The sequence below is a fragment of the Ursus arctos genome, unplaced genomic scaffold, assembly GCF_023065955.2.
Source record: "Ursus arctos isolate Adak ecotype North America unplaced genomic scaffold, UrsArc2.0 scaffold_14, whole genome shotgun sequence".
Lineage (NCBI taxonomy): Eukaryota > Metazoa > Chordata > Mammalia > Carnivora > Ursidae > Ursus > Ursus arctos.
The window spans coordinates 2,462,420-2,479,250 of NW_026622808.1; the positions used below are offsets into that span (position 1 = coordinate 2,462,420).

The following is a 16,831-nucleotide window of genomic DNA, read 5'->3' on the forward strand; positions in this document are numbered from 1 at the left end:
TCGTTTTCTTATCTGCAAAATGGGAAAATCAGACTAGATCCCGAATCTGGCTATCCATCAGCAATCATCTGGGGTTATCTTCTAAAAATAAAAACTCCTGGGCCATACCTCAAACGTGCTGCATCAGAACCTCTTAGGGTGGAGAGCTGGAAACCTATTTTTAACAAGCTCCCCGCTGGTTCTTACGCAGACAGCCCAGCAGGAACCTGCACAGCAATGCTCAGGAACCACTGACCTAGATGTGCTCTGCTCTCCTGCAGCCCTAACATCCCACGGACTTTCCTCTACTGTCAAGTTATCCTCTCAGCGGTTGCTTGTGGATACAAATACATTACTTTTCTTTACAGAGTAAGAAAATTAAATGAAAACTAAGAGTACCACAGCTGGCCACAGGCTTATCACTCGACTGACCAAATGTTTTCAGTTCTGTTCAATGTAAGATTTTGCCATCCTCTCATTTTCAGTGAAGACCAACGAAAAACTATTATTCACTGAATAGTAACCTGGCTGTGCAGATCTGCACAATGTGATACACCCATACATAGGTATCTAAGACCCTTTACAATGTATTCCCTTCAGTTTCATCTTCCTCTTATATTCCCTACCCAAGTTTTACTTACCCTAACTCAAGTTTCCTCAAAGTGCCACATTCCCCTAAGTTTCTCTGACTTTGCTTGTGCCAGTGCTTCTGCCTAGAATGTTCTTTCCTGACTTCTCTGGCTAGCAAAATTCAATTCATTATTCAGGATCCAATTCAAATCTTTCTTCTGTGAAACCCTTCCTGAACTCCACCACCATCATCCTTCTTGCCACACACAAACCTCCCACTCCCCCCGCAGAATTGTTTGTTCTAAGAATCCTAAAACTTTATACACACCATATGAAAAGCAGCTTTTATGCTACTCCCTGTGAGCTCCTTGACAGCAGAGACTGGATTTGTTCATCTTTATTTCCGAAATACATATCAAATATTCAACATTCACCAAATGCTGAATACATCAATAAAACTCACTTGTCATATAAAATCATGGCATCGTTCTGTGCCTCCTGTCCATCATACTGGCCCTTTTTGGCAGCAAGTTGAGACTGGAAGTTATCTGCTGCCAACCAGAACTGTAAGATATTCACTGCATCCTCTTTTTCCATGTACTAGGAAGGAAAAATACAAAAGAAGAAAAAAAAGAATATAAACAGATTTCTCTAGCCATCTCTAGTCCATAAGCCCAACCATTAAAAATACAGGACATACACAAAAACCAACAACAAAAAAAACCAGATCCACTTGTTCAGTTCATGCCAGTCAGCAACTCACAGGTGCTTTTGAGACTGAAAAGTTGAAAACCATTCTCGTAGGGGATAAAAACCCAAAAAACTAACAACACCCCACACCACACTGCTGGATACAAACTTAAGTGAACTGGAATAAGATTCACAGTAAAGATGATTAGCGGTCCCTCAGTGGCTAACATACGAAAAGTACACTAACCAGACCAAATCTTTCATACCTGATCATTGCCATCACTCCATGCAGCCACAGTAACCCGAACAAATTGCGGACTTACACTTACGGCAAAGAGAGGGCGTGAGAAAGCACATCACCCGAGAGCTCTATTCTTGGGAGAGGCAGAGTGCAAGTGTGTATCTAAGTTAATGCTTTGTGAGCCTGGAAATCCTCTCTGCTTAACAGTCATGTGCTTTGCAACAAAAGAATTTCATTTCCGAGACCTAACAAATACCGTTACACTAAACCGTATGCCTCAAAGACATTAATCTACTCATTGCTTGAGAAATCCTATCAAGGGGCTAAAGTAAAAGTGATGATAGGAGGAAAAAATACTCCTTTTCTTTCTCTCTACTGAAGTCTGGTCTGCAAATATGTGTGCACTGGAATCAAGTATCAAATCTGTGGTTTTAAAACAGCTCCAAGATAATTAAAAATATGCATTCTCTTATAAGCAGAAGTTTCAGTTTTTCAAAATTAGAGTTATTTTATACTGATTTTTCACATTCTCTTTAATCTAATATGCCATTAAAGTACTCTTGCCATTAGGTGTACAACTTAACATAATAAAATTATTTCGTTCCAATTCATCTTTTTGGAAATGATTTGGCTCTTCCATATTATTTTGTACAGAGGGGGCCCCAGCATTTCTAGTTTAGAGGCTGGAATGCTCTAACAGAGTGTGAAAGGAAATGCAGACTTTACCTCAGAGAAATAAAAGAGGGCTGACTCACAGAAGAGAATGTCAGCCAGGTAAACAGTTCCACTGGTCAGCACTTCAATCTGGTATTTACAGAAATGGTGACTTCGCAGAAACTCACTAAAGTGCCTGCACATGGACAAAAAGGGAAAATTTGAGGGAACGACCAAGGAAAGAGCTTAACTGGGAAAAATATACTCTTTCCATTCTGTGCCTATTGTATCTTAAAAGCCTAGGTCAACACTACCTCCCTTCCCATGGTGTCGTTCCTGGTTCCTACACCTGGAAGTAATCTCTCCCACCTCTTAGAAACTTTTAACTTTCCTCTGCTATGTGACACATGCTACCTCATATTACATGTAACCAAAGAACATACCCTATTTCTCTTAACAGGCTGTAACTTCCTTCAAAAGCAGGTATTATATCTGACTATGCCCTGCACACAGCACCCTTTTCCTAAGTACTAAATGAATTAATATGTAGATTTTTTTCCTTAAGGGCATGCAGCAGCGATTAATCTAAAAAAAAACAACAAAAACCTCTGGAGGCAGTTTCAACAAATCTATGTGAATTTAGTAATACAGCATCCATTAAGCTTAAAGCGTGCACTAACAAATTAGGATATCTACCTGAACACATGCATTGCTGGAATAAATAAATTCTAATAGTCACACTGTAGTTACAATCACCCCCAAATGACTTCAGAATTTTAAAGAACTCTTTAACCTAGGAAATATTAACATTAAAAACAAACATGTGTTTTAAGAGTTCACATAGTTTATATTTAAAAGACACCATGAACCAAGGTAGTCTTGGATATGCCTGTAAGATCCTGTAAACATTCAAAATACTTAAGTCCTCAAAAATAGTTTGCTTGTAGTTGAGTGAACCCAAATCCCCAAACCCAAAATGTGAATGTACGAAAATTAACTTACTCTTGCTCCATTGCACTGAAGACTACGGACTGTGCCAAGACAAAACAGTTGGGATCCACCTGTCCATCTTCTCCACAAATCTTTGCTGTAAAAGAAATGGTAAATAAATTTCCACTAAATCCAAACTGTACACCTTTGTGAACCAAAGCAGGAAATAACTGTAGAGGCATATAAATCAGCAAGTTTTAAATGAAGCCAAAAAAAAAAAAAAAATACAGGTAAACATATAATCTTGAGGTAGGAAAGGTCTTTCTAAGCATATATATAAAAGTAGAAATCAAAAGATTTAACAACATAAAATTAATTTCTGTACATTAACACAGCCCCAAAACAAAATTAAAAAGGCAAACTGGGGGGAAAAATTTGCAGCACAAGTGACAGCTTACCCTGTATGTGATAGATTATTATCATTCACATATCAAGAGCTCCTACAAACTAGTAAGAAATGTCCCCAAAGAAAAATGAGCAAAGGACATGAAAAGATAGTTTGCAAAAGAACAAACACAGGGGTGCCCAGCCAGCTCAGTCAGAAGAGGATGCTCCCGGGGTTGTGAGTTTGAGCCCCATGCTGGGTGTAGAGATCACTAAAAAAATTAATTAAAAAAAAAAAGAATAAATATGAAATGGCCAATATGAAAAGATATACACACTCACTAGGAATCAAATCAATATAACCACAAGTTAGACTAAGGAGGCACCCTACCTTTCGTCTAGTAAACTGGCACAAAATTGTTGTAACGATGCACGTTTCATTGTTTAACACCACACTGCCTTGCTTGAGCAAGGGCACGGGAAAACTGACAGTAGTGTTAGTGAGAATATACTGGTATATCCTTCTCTGGAGAAGCTTTAAAAATAAATATGCCCAGGGCACCTGGGTGGCCCAGTCAGTCAAGCATCTGCCTTCGGCTCAGGTCATGATCTCAGGGTCCTGGAATCGAGTGCCGCACTGGGCTCCTTACTCCCTGCTCAGCAGGGAGCCTGCTTCTCCCTCTCCCTCTGCCCTTTCCCCTGCTTGTGCTTTCTGGCTCTATTCAAAAAATAAAATAAACAAATAAACATGCCCTTCCAATCAGCAATTCTAACACTGCAACCAAAAGAGTTATGGATTTGTAAAAAGGTTTATCTGTAAAAAAGCTTATCAAAATGTTATTTGGCAGAAACATGAAATGTGCTAAAATTAGGAATTACCTTAGTAAACAGCAGCAAATCAGTAATCTGTTTAGCTAGCTATTGAATACAGCTGGAAAAAACAATTCACCCATGATGGCTGGTTTCACTTTAAGTTCACGACCTTAGTAGGACCTTAATGAAACCCAAGGATCATACTACAGTTTCCTGGTTCATTTACTCTCATACTCTGCCAGACATCACACAACACAACTTCTCTCTCTTTGAACACCTTAACGCCTCCTTCTGCTCTCTCTGCTGATGACTTGGCTTCCTACTTCATTAAGAAAATAGAAGCAATCTGGGACACCTGGGTGGCTCAGTCAGTTAAGTGTCTGCCTTCAGCTCAGGTCATGATCCCACGGTCCTGGGAGCGAGTCCCACATCGGGGTCCCTGCTCAGTGGGGAGCCTGCTTCTCCCTCTGCCTGCTGCTCCCCCTGCTTGTGCTGTTTCTGTCTGACAAGTAAATAATATCTTAAAAAAAAAAAAAAGAAAATAGAAGCAATCAAAAAATATTCCCACAACTTCCTACCACATCTACCAGCTCACCTGCACCTCTATGCTTGCACTCTGCATTTGAGCACGGGATCCCAATCTCTTTCGCCTCCTCAAGACTTCTTTCTCACAGAAACTGTCCCCTCTGCCTCCGGCATCAATTTTTCCTTTGCTGCTGCCTCATTCTCACCGGCTATATAGTCTGTATGCTATACATGTACGCTTGTTTGTATGCTATGCCTTATAGGCTCACGACATGTCACCACAAAAACAAAACAAAAGCCACTGTCCCTTGATTTAACATCCCCTTCCAGCTCATTTTTAGAGCAAAATGCCTCAGAAGAGTTGCTCATACTTGCTGTCTCCACTCCGCCTTCCATTCTAAGACTCCTCTAGTTAAGTTTCTGTCTCCAGTGGTCCACTGAAATTAAGATAACTGATGGACCAGCTGTCCACAAGGTTGGCAAGTCCATTCCATTCCTAGTATTCATCTTAACCTCTCAGCTGGATTTAACACACCTCTGATCACTCCCTGACTCCCAGAAACACGTTTTCACTTGGCTTCCAGAAACAACGACTCTCCTGAGACATAGTTGATACAGCAGAGCCAACTTTACAGGCTGCTACTTCTGAGTCTCCTTTGCTGGTTCTCCCTCACCTACCAAACCTGCGAATGTTGGGCTTGCCCCAGGATAATCCTTAGGCCTCTACTCACCATACTCACTCTGAGGATAATGTTATCCATGGCTCTAAACCCATCTATATGCTGATGACTTCCAAACGTATCTCCAACCCAGGCCTCTCTCATCAACTCCTAGCACAGACAGCCAACTGCATACTTGACCTTCACCACTTGGGTGTCTGAAAACCCAAACTCCTGATTTTTCCCATAAGCCACTACCGCTACAATCTTCTTCATCTTATAAATGGCAACTTCATTCTCCCAGTGATTCAGATTTTCAAAAATGAAGTCATGCTTGATTCCTTTTTCCCTATCACACCACTCACTTTCAAACCATCAGCAAATTCTAACACCTGTCCCTTCAAAATATTTTTTAAATTCCACCACTTCAAGGATTTGCAGAAGATGAAGGAGGCAGTGGAAGCATAGCTTTTGGGTTATTCTGAATCCCATGTAAAAAGGAAGTAATTAAACAGCAACACCGGAAACCCATGGATAACATTTACAACAAAACTAGGCAGATGGGATACACAGAAACAGCTCAAGGGCAGACTTCTTCCAATTGTAACATATTTGAAGTACAGCTGTATTAGAATACTCCAAGTGAAAAGGAGAATATGGGGTAGGATTCAGAAGACTGAGGCTCAGAGAAAAAAATGGTCTAAAAACATATAGGTAATTAACATTTTAACTTTCTCCCTTAATCACTAAATGTTCTCAACTTATACTTCCAAAGATTTTTTCCCCTCATGGGATTATATCATTAATTTGATAAAGTTTAAGAAAAGGAAAAAAAGAAATGAAGTGATATTTCATTTTTAAATGTAATTTATTTGGCTCAAAAATCCCCCCTTTCTCCCCTACCACAGTTTGGTTATTCACTGGTACAAACGAATCCCCAAAGGAATCACTAGCCAACCAAATCCTCAAATAGCCAAATTCTAATCAGTTAGGACACCCTAGCTGTATAATTATATAGGAAATGTTGGTCTAGAGAAGCCTGGAAGATGGCAGCAACAAATTCCCACATAAAAACAGCGGAACTACATAGAAAAGCCAAAATCCAACGACAACATTTGCAACAAAACTGGGTGAAAACCCAAAATACAAGCAAACGGGGACAAACAACCAAGAGCCACAAGACCTATATGTTATAGGCATCTGTGTGGGAGAAAGAAAAAGGAAACAATGGGGCCAGCATCTGATGGGCCCCCAAACAGCCAACAGTTGTTCCCTGGAAAGTATGGTGGGCCAATTTAAGAACCACAGCTCAGACAGGAAAGGGTTTTAATATCTCCAATGATGAGCGAGTGCAAAATATCTATGGTAAAGATTTAAAGAGCCCCACACTGGGAAGAATCTGCTAGGAGTAGAATAACATGCTGTATTTCATAAATCAAAAATACAAAGTCTCTGTAATTAAAATACAAAACTCAGTATTAGGACTTGATGGGAATATAATAAATACTTATTTAATGAACAAACAATCCACTATCATCTGTGATTACAGGTGTACCTAAGGTCCTTCTGATACAACACAGTAAAAACTTTAGATTTTTTAAATTATTTTTCTTATTATTTTATTATTTTTATTATTTTCTTATTATTACAGAGAAACAGATTTACGTAACACAGTATACACATATGTATATGAATTTATGATGAAAACAATGTCCTGAAATGATGTTTGTTTGCCCTTATTATTGAGCACTTTGATTTTTCTATTCTAGTTTTTTTTTTTTGGCAAGAACGTGAGGTCGTAAGAGGAGACTGGTCTGAATTTACAGTTTGAAAAACACTGCCGTGGGGCGCCTGGGTGGCACAGCGGTTAAGCATCTGCCTTCGGCTCAGGGCGTGATCCCGGCGTTATGGGATCAAGCCCCACATCAGGCTTCTCCGATGGGAGCCTGCTTCTTCCTCTCCCACTCCCCCTGCTTGCGTTCCCTCTCTCGCTGGCTGTCTCTATCTCTGTCGAATAAATAAATAAAATCTTTAAAAAAAAAAAAAAAGAAAAACACTGCCGAATAGCATACTAGTAAATGTGTAGGGGTCTATTTTCAAATCCCGACTCTGCCGTGTCTGAGTTCTCTTACTCTGGGCAAATTATTTACCCTCTTTGTGCTTCCAATTCCTCTTTTATAAAATAATTGTATTTATGCTACAAGGTTCTTTAGAAGATTAGAATTTATCCACGGAAGTGCCTATACAATGCGGTCTGGGACACAGTGAGTACTCAATAAATGCGGGCTACTATTGTTTTCTTGCTGCTGTTGCTATCTGAGTCAAAGTCTAAGAATTTGGGTCCAACATATAAGGGAGAAAAATTTTAAGTGAGATACAGTTGATATAACAAAGTGCTCTGAAAACAGACTAGGAAGGGATATGTTGAATTCCATGTTCATAAAAAATTCTCTAGCTAATAACCGAAACCACACATCATCATCATCATCACTATTATTTTTGCCATAGCTTCAGCCACTGCTTACCTATGATGTCATTTCTCATTGCTTCTGTAATTGGTATCGGTTTAGCAGCATCTGGAGATATATATTTGGTAAAAGTATTCACTGCATCTTGCTCTATACCTGCAAGGGAAGAAGGGGACAACTTCAAAATTCAAAGAGCAACTTGGACGAGTAATGGACTAGAATTATGAACAGCAGGGCCCTTTACAGTATGACCAAGCACACACACACACAAATACATGTACATGTATTACAAATATAAATAACAATATATTTAGGACAAAACAAGCCCCCAGCATGTTAGGTTTTCACTGTTTGGTTTGTGGAACAGAGTTCTATGTGAATTCCCCCCTCCACTCCCCATCTAAACTAATGAGCTTTGTAACAGCAATTACTTCTGCGTGTTCTCTTTCCATGTCTCTTCTTCCAAAGTCTCAACTTGAGGGACTTGCACAGCAATGTAACAGCAGGACCTCACAAACATTTATAAATCTACACTTAAAATATTTTACAAAATAATTTCATATTCATGAATATATCTGTTTAACTTTCAGCAACCTCAGAAGGTTAAAACAATGAATCTCAATCTTCTTAGTCTCAGGACTTCTTTGCAATCCTAAGTTATTGAGGAACCTAAAGAACTTGTGTTAATGGGAGTTTTATCTATAGATATTAAGGTATTAGAAATAAAAAACCAAGAAAAATTATTGACTCAGTTAAAATTAACAATATTAAATCTTTTATAAGTTAACAAAAAAACATTTTTCATGGAAAAAAAACTATTTTCTGAACTGAAAAAAAATGAGTGAGAAGAGGGCATTATTTTACATTTTTGCAATACTCTGTCTTGATAGGAAACGCCTATATTTTCGTATCTGCATTGGTATTCAATCTGCTGTGCCATTTTGTGTTGGCTGAAGTATATTTTGATATAGTGATATAATAATGTGTGTGTGTGTGTATACACACACATACACACACACACACACACACACACAGCCTTCATCCTTGTTCCTGGCAGAGAGCTTCTAAAGCCCCGGAATTTCCTAAGTGGGAGGGGTGACAGAAGTATATTTTATTATTCATAATAAGCCCCTTTCAACCACAGGGAAGTTTATGGTAATGAGGTGACCTGCAGAATGGGGCTGGTTGCCAGAGGAACCGAGCCTGTGATTACAGCATTGGGACTTTCAGCCCCACTCCCCACCCTCCAGGGAGGGTGGAAGGGCTGGGGATCATCAAGTTAATCACCAATGGCCAATAATTTAACCAATCATGCCCACATTATAGAACCATAAAACCCCTGAATGAAAGGGTTCAGAGAGCTTGGGGAATGCACCCAGGCGCTGGAAGGGTGGCACACCCCAACCCCACAAAGACAGGGGCTCCTGCACTTAGGATCCTTCTTGACCTTGCCGTCTGCACCTCTTCACTTGGTGGTTCATCTGCACGCTTTATAATAAACCAGTAAAGTGTTTCCCAGGTTCTGTGAGCTATTATAAAAGATCACGGAACATGAGAAGAGGTTGTGGAAACCCCAGGTTTATATAGCTGGTTGGCCAGAAGTACTGGTGATAACTTGAGACTTGCAGCTGGCATCTGAAGTGGGGGGCAATCTTGTGGGACTGAGCCCTTAACTTGTGAGGTCTGCACTAACTCTGGGTAGTTAGTGCCAGAATGAATGAAACTGCAGAACCCCAAGTTACCACCCACAGAGAATTGGAGAATTGCTTGGTGTGGAAAACCCACACATCAGAAGTATTGTGAATGGAGAAATGGTTTTCTTTTATCTGTATTAAGAAAATCTGGCTTCAAACACACAGAGATGGGAAAAGGAGTATTTTAACACCTTTTTGAAATCACTGTGAATATATTCTTCTTTGATACTACACCAAAACTTCACAAGTGGCAGTTTCTTAAAGGTTAGTCAGAATATGGACGTGCAAACCAGATCAGTGCACTTGTCTGTTACATTAGAATCCAGTAGTCTATCTCCCGTGGTAAGTAGATCTTTTTACTCATGATTTTATGACATTATATATTTTTGAATATTTTGGACCTTTCAAATGTTGATACACTGCATCGTATAATGTAAAAAAAAAAAAAAACACCTTATCAGAACACTCTTTGAATCTGTCAAAGCACTTGAAAAGCTTACATTTCACCAAGGGCAACAAATACTCTCAGCTGTTTTCCTTGAAATGACAAGTTCACTTTATTCATTTCCAAGAAAACACATGGCAAATATCCAAGTCTGTGTAACCACAGTCACTCTTTGGAGTAAAAATGGTATTCCATTTAAAAAGCAGCTAATTGAGAGGCACCTGGATGGCTCATTCAGTTGAGTGTCTAACTCTTGGTTTCAGCTCAGGTCATGATCTCAGGGTCATGAGATCAAACCCCGCGTCTGACTCCGTGCATGGCATGGAATCTGCTTCAGATTCTCTCTCCCTCTCTCTCCTGCTTACTCTCTTTTCTCTCAAAGAAATAAATAAAATCTTTTTTAAAAAAAGCAGCTAACTAAGCTCACAAAAGCAGTCAAATATACATGTACTTCTTAAAACAAGTAGTATACTTGAGTATGCAGAAGTGCTCTGCATACTTCCCATTTCATCACACATACTGAAAAACCATATACCCATGCTATGATGAGCACTGGGTGTTGTATGGAACTGTTGACCACTATACTGTATGTCTGAAAATAATATTACATTGTATGTTAACTGGACTTTAAATTAAAAAATTAAAAATAAAATAAAATTATACATTTGTATCTTAAAAAAAAAAAAAAAACAACACACAAAAAAACCCCACCCATATACCCAGGGGTTTAGATTTAAAAAAATTAATTATCTACTTTCCCCAAGACATCTTTAAGTAAAACTGGCACTTAGTTTTACTGTAAGTATTTGCAGCACAAAATGACTATTAGTACAATTTGGCCGAGTGCCACCAATGCCTTTGTCCCATCATTACAAATGTCAACAGTGCAAAAGACAAATACCATCTCAGAATTATCATGGAAGCAGTTTTGACTAAATGGACCCTGTTGAAAAAAATCTCTAGGGATGCTCTAAGGGTTTGCAAACCATACTTTGTGAACCCCTGGGTTAACAGAACAGATTGTTTTTTTAAAAGAATAGATTATTATCCTTATTTTTACAGAAAAAAGCCCTTATGCACAAAAAACTAAAATGATCTATTTGAGTTAAGAAAGTGCTGGGTGGGCCAGGAAGAAGCAAAAACATAGTTTTTATATGTGAGTGAAGTTGTTACTAGCTTAAATGGATTGCTATAAGATCTTTTATTAGGTCCCACGGTGACTATAATGAAAATACCTATAGAAGATATGCAAAAGAATGAAAAAGAAATCAAAGCATGTCACTACATAAAAACAAGGGAACACAGAGGAAGACAGCAAGAGAGGAAAAGAATGAAAAAGACCTAAAAGCCACTCAGAAAAACAATGAACAAGATGGCAACAGTAAATCCTACCCTATCAATAATTACTTTAAATGTAAATGGATTAAATTCCCCAAAAGACATACAGAGGCTGAATGTATTTTTTTAAAAAAACAATCAATATCCCACTACATGCTGTCTACAAGAGATTCAATTTAGATTTAAGGACACATATAGGTTGAAAGTGAAGGAATGGAAAAAGATATTCCATGTAAATAGTAACCAAAAGAGAGCAGGGGGAAGGGGACTAGATTTGTATCAGACAAAACAGACTTTAAGACAAAAATGATAAAAGGGTCAATCCACCAAGAAGGTATAACAATTTATAAATATATATGTACCCAACATCAGAGCATCTAAATATATAAAGCAACCACTGACAGAAGCAAAGCAAGAAATAAACAGCAATACAATAATAGGAGACTTCAATACCTCATTTTCAATAATGAATACAGAACATCCAGACAGAAAATCTGGAAGGAAACATGACTCAAACAACACCACAGACCAAATGGACTGAACAGACATATACAGAACATTCCACCCTAGAGCAGCAGAATAGAATACACATTCTTCTCAACACATTCAGATCATTCTCTAGGACACACCACGTTAGGTCACAAAACAGGTCTTAAATTTAAGAAGAGAAGAAATCATACGAAGTATTTTCCCCAACCACAGTGGAATAAACCCAGAAATCAAAAGCAAAAAGAAAACTAGAAAATTCAGAAATAGGTGGAAATTAAATATACTCTTGAACAACCATGAGCTGAAAAAGAAATTGAAAAGGAAATTTAAAAAATATCTTGAGACAAATGAAAACACAATATACCAAAATTTTATGGGATGCAGTAAAACCAGGATCAAGGGGGCATTTATAGCCATAAACACTTATATTAAGAAAGTAGAAAGATCCCAAAGAACCAACTTTACATAAGAAACTAGAAATAACAAAGCACAGAGTTAGAAGGAATAACAATTAGAGCAGAAATGAATGAAATACAGAATAGAAAAACAATGCAAAAAATCAATGAAAAAGTTGGTTTTTCAAGAAGATCAATAAAACTGACGAACTTTCAGCTAGACTAAAATACAGACAACTCAAATAAGTAAAATAAAAAATGAAAGGAGATATGAGAAATGATGCCACAGAGCTAAAAGTATCATGACACTTATATTAACAAAATATGCCAACAAAGTAGATATACACCAACAACTTAGAAGAAATAAATTCCTAGAAACATACACCCTACTAAGACTGAATAATCAAGAAGTAGAGAAATTGAACACATCTATAATTTGTAAGGAGACTGATTCAGTAATCAAAAACCCTTCCAACAAAGAAAAGCCCAGGAACAGATGGCTTCACTGGTGAATTCTACCAAACATTTAAAGAAGAATTAACAATAATCCTTCCCAAACTCTTTCCAAAAAAGAAAAAAGAAAAAAGAAGGAACATTTCCAAACTCATTTTATAAGGCAGGCATTACCCTAATACCAAAGCCAGACAAAGACACTACAAGAAAACTACAGAACAATATCCCTGATGAACATAGATTTTAAAATCCTTAACAAAATACTAGCAAACAGAATTCAACAGTACATTAAGAGCACCACACACTATGACCGAGTGGAATTCATCCCTGGAGTGTAAGGATAGTCCAACATAGGAAAATCAATTATAGTGATACACCACACCAACTCAACAGATGCAGAAAAAGCACTTGGCAAAATTCAACAATTTTTCATTATTTAAAACTCTCAACACACTAGGAACAAAAGGAAATTACTTCAACATAATAAAGGCCACATATGGAACTCACAGCTAATATCCTACTCAATTGTGAAAAACTGTGAGCTTCTCCTCTAATATTAGGAACACGGCAAGGATGCCCACTTTTAATCCCTCTATTCAACACAGTACTAGAAGTCTAGCCAAGGCTCTTAGGACGGCGTGGGGGAAGTATCCAAATTGGAAAGGAAGAAGTTACATTATCTCTGTTTGCAGATGACTTTATCTTATACGTAGAAAACACTGACAACTCCACAAAAAACTGATAGATGAATTCAGAGTTACAGGATACAAAATCAGCATTCAAAAATTAGCTGCATTTCTATACACTAATAATGAACTATCCTATCCAAAAAAGGAAATTAAGCAAGCAATCCCATTTACAATAGCATCATGAAAAATAAAATACTTAGGAATAAACATAACCAGGGAGGTGAAAGATTTGTACACTTAGAACTGTAACACACTGCTGAAAGAATTCAAAGAGGGCACAAATGAATGAAAAACATCCTGTGTTTGTGGAAGGGAAGACTTAATATTGTTAAGATGTCACTTCCCAAAGCGATCTACAGACGCAGCACAACCCCATCAAAATCTCAGGGTTTATTTATTTATTTTACAGAAATAGAAAAAATAATCCTAAAACTCATAAGGAACCACAAAGAACCTGAATAGCCAAAACAACCTTGAGAAAGAAGAACAAAGCCGGAGCACCACACTTCCTGATTTCAAAATATATTATAAAGCTGTAATAATGAAAACAGTATCGTACTGATATACAGACCGAAAGAACAGAACCACAATGAGATATTATCCCATACTCGTTAGGATGACCATCACCAAAAAAAGTTACCAAGTGTTAGTGAGATGCGGAGAAATCGGAGCCCTCCTACACTGTTGGTGGGAATATAAAATGGTGTGACTACTAAGGAAAACAGTATGGAGACTCCTCAAAAAATTAAAAATAGAACTCATATCATCCAGTAATGCCACTTCTGGGTATTTATAAAAAAAAAATTGAAATCAGGATCTTCAAGAGATATTTGCACTCCCATTTCACTGCAGCTTTATTCACAATTGCCAAATGTCCATGGATAGATACATGTACAAACAAAATGTTGTATATACATACAGAGGAATACTGTTCAGCCATATAAAGAAAGAAATCCTGCCATACGTGACAACATGAATGAACCTCGAGTACATTATGCTAAATAAAACAAGCTAGTCACAGAAGGACAAATACTGCAGGATTCCACTTATATGTGCTATCTAATATAGTCAAACTCACAGAAGCAGAAAACAGAATAGTAGCTGTTAAGGGAAGGAGGAAGAAATAAAGAGCCACTGTTAACAAGTATAAAGTTTTAGCTACCCAAGATGAGTAAGTTCTAGAACTCTGCTATGCAACATTGTATGTAAACAATATTGTACTGTACACTTAAAAATTTGTTAAGAAGGTAGAATTCATGTATCTTTTCTTACCACAAAAAAAAAAAAAAAAAAAAAAAAGAGAAAAAAGAAAAGAAAAAGAAGAAGAAAGAATTCAAAGAAAAAAAGGGAAAGTGCCGGAGTTAGGACAAAATCTCAGGTATGACATCAGTACCAGTACTGCCTCTAATATACAGAGCTATAAAAAGATATGTTTTGGGGAAGAAAAGTTGTGCTTGTTTGTGAATTAATCCTCTCTATAACCAGGGCCTTGATGAAAGGTATCAACTGTGAAGATATGGGGGGACTATTTTGCCTTTAACCAGATATAACATAATCCAAGCTAATTCCACTCTCTCAACAAATATTTATTGTATCGCCACTATGAACAAATTGTTAATCAGAACAAAGACACTAGTTTTGCTGAAAATGTCTGTCAAAAAGCCTAAAAATCAGAACTTGGGTTGTTTCTCAGTTCTTGCTTTTCCACCATTAAAAACAGCTGCCAATCCCAGACAAATGCTGTAAGAAGTTGTACAGACACTAATGCACATTTATTTTCAGGTGATTAAACTCACTGAAAGAAGTTTTGACACCTTCAAATAAAATATTAACTATATTTCATTCAGAAATACTGAATGAGGTTACACCCTTTTTTTGGATCAGGAGAATTCAGTTTTCATTTAAGAATAAAAGGGCATCGGGACGCCTGGGTGGCTCAGTCGGTTAAGTGTCTGCCATCTGCTCAGGTCATGATCCCAGAGTCCTGGGATGGAGCCCCACATCAGGCTCCCTGCTCAGTGGGGAGTCTGCTTCTCTCTCTGACTCTCCCTCCTCTTGTGCTCTCTCTCAAATAAATAAAATCTTAAGGAAAAAAAAAGAATAAAAGGACATTAACATATTTTAAACATTTTAATACATTAATAAATGAAACAGTTTTAACTCAATTAATACTGGGCTAAGATAAGTGCTTTGGTCCAATTTCTAAAATACTCTTAATAAAAGAACAAAGGAACACAGAAATGCTTAAAATATCTGCTTTGTTTTTTAAAAACATACCTTTTAGGAGCCCATGAGGCCAGGTTACTGGAAATAAAGACTTCCCTTGGATTATCTGAGTGATGCTCAAAATTCCATTTACTCACTTTAGTATTTCACTAAAGAAGTCTTAAAATTTTTAAATGGCTAGGACTTTTAAGTGAAACTAATCCTTAACCACAACAAACCCCAAAACACAAAATACCAACCAACTCCACGAGATGATATAAATATATTGAGAACTTTACCAAGACTTTTGTGTAACCAAGATACAATAGTATTTCATTAAAATGGATATATTTTAATTACTGATTTTAAAGACAAAGCTGTGATTAACAGATTTAAACATGAACAATAAAGTACAAAAGATAAAAATTTAAATAAAGATATTCTTGGAGCCCCTGGATGGCTCAGTCGGTCAAGTGTCCAACTATCGATTTTTGGCTCAGGGTCATGAGATCAATCCCTGCTTCAGGCTCTGTGCTCAGTGGGAAGTCTGCTTGAGATTCTCTCTCTTCCTCTCCCTTTGCCTCCCCCACCCCCGCCACGTGCTCATGTTCTCTTTCTCTAAAAATAATAAATAAATCTTAAAAAAAAAAAAAAGAAGGAAAAAGAAATTCTTCAGACTATAAACTTCATGCAATGGATGAAATTTTCCTGAATGCCCAGCCTGTGAATATTTCATTTATTTCTGCGTCCTTGGTGTCCAGTACAGTACCTGGGCACATTTAACACATTTTCCCCCTATTATTTTAAATTAGCAGCATCTTTATGAAAAAATTTGAGGTCAGAAGTCCTTTTTAGTCAGAGAGAAGAGCTCTCGTGATAAAAATGGCTTAAAGCAGAGAAGAAAATCAAGGGAAGTGGGCTCTAGCACAAGGAACATGCAAGCCTAGTCCTAAAAGACTCTGCATTAGTCACTCAAAGTGGCTATTAAGGAGACTGACCGTGTATTAGCAAAATGAAAAATTAACACATTTATCAACATCAGCTCAGAAGAATGTATTTTTTAAACCTCCACCTCTTTGCATAAAGATACTAAAACCAACTTAGTATCTATTTAAATGGAAGTACAAAACACCAGTATATCCTAACGAAGTTACTCAGAAGAAATTACACATCAACTCAGTTCTTAATCTCAATCTTTAGTTACAAAAGC

At 37.4% G+C, this 16,831-nt stretch overlaps 1 protein-coding gene across 2 annotated transcripts in view; it reads right to left on the minus strand.

Annotated features, from left to right (window-relative positions):
• Positions 1 to 16,831, minus strand: part of AKAP10 (A-kinase anchoring protein 10) — an 81,203-nt gene that overhangs the window by 33,845 nt on the left and 30,527 nt on the right. For both annotated transcript variants that reach the window (XM_026521097.4, XM_057311279.1), the window contains exons 5-8: positions 7,971 to 8,069; positions 3,137 to 3,221; positions 2,207 to 2,330; positions 1,013 to 1,149 (exon numbers count right to left, since the gene is read on the minus strand). In XM_026521097.4, the coding sequence (XP_026376882.2) occupies positions 1,013 to 1,149; positions 2,207 to 2,330; positions 3,137 to 3,221; positions 7,971 to 8,069 (445 nt within the window). The remainder of the gene's footprint in view (positions 1 to 1,012; positions 1,150 to 2,206; positions 2,331 to 3,136; positions 3,222 to 7,970; positions 8,070 to 16,831) is intronic.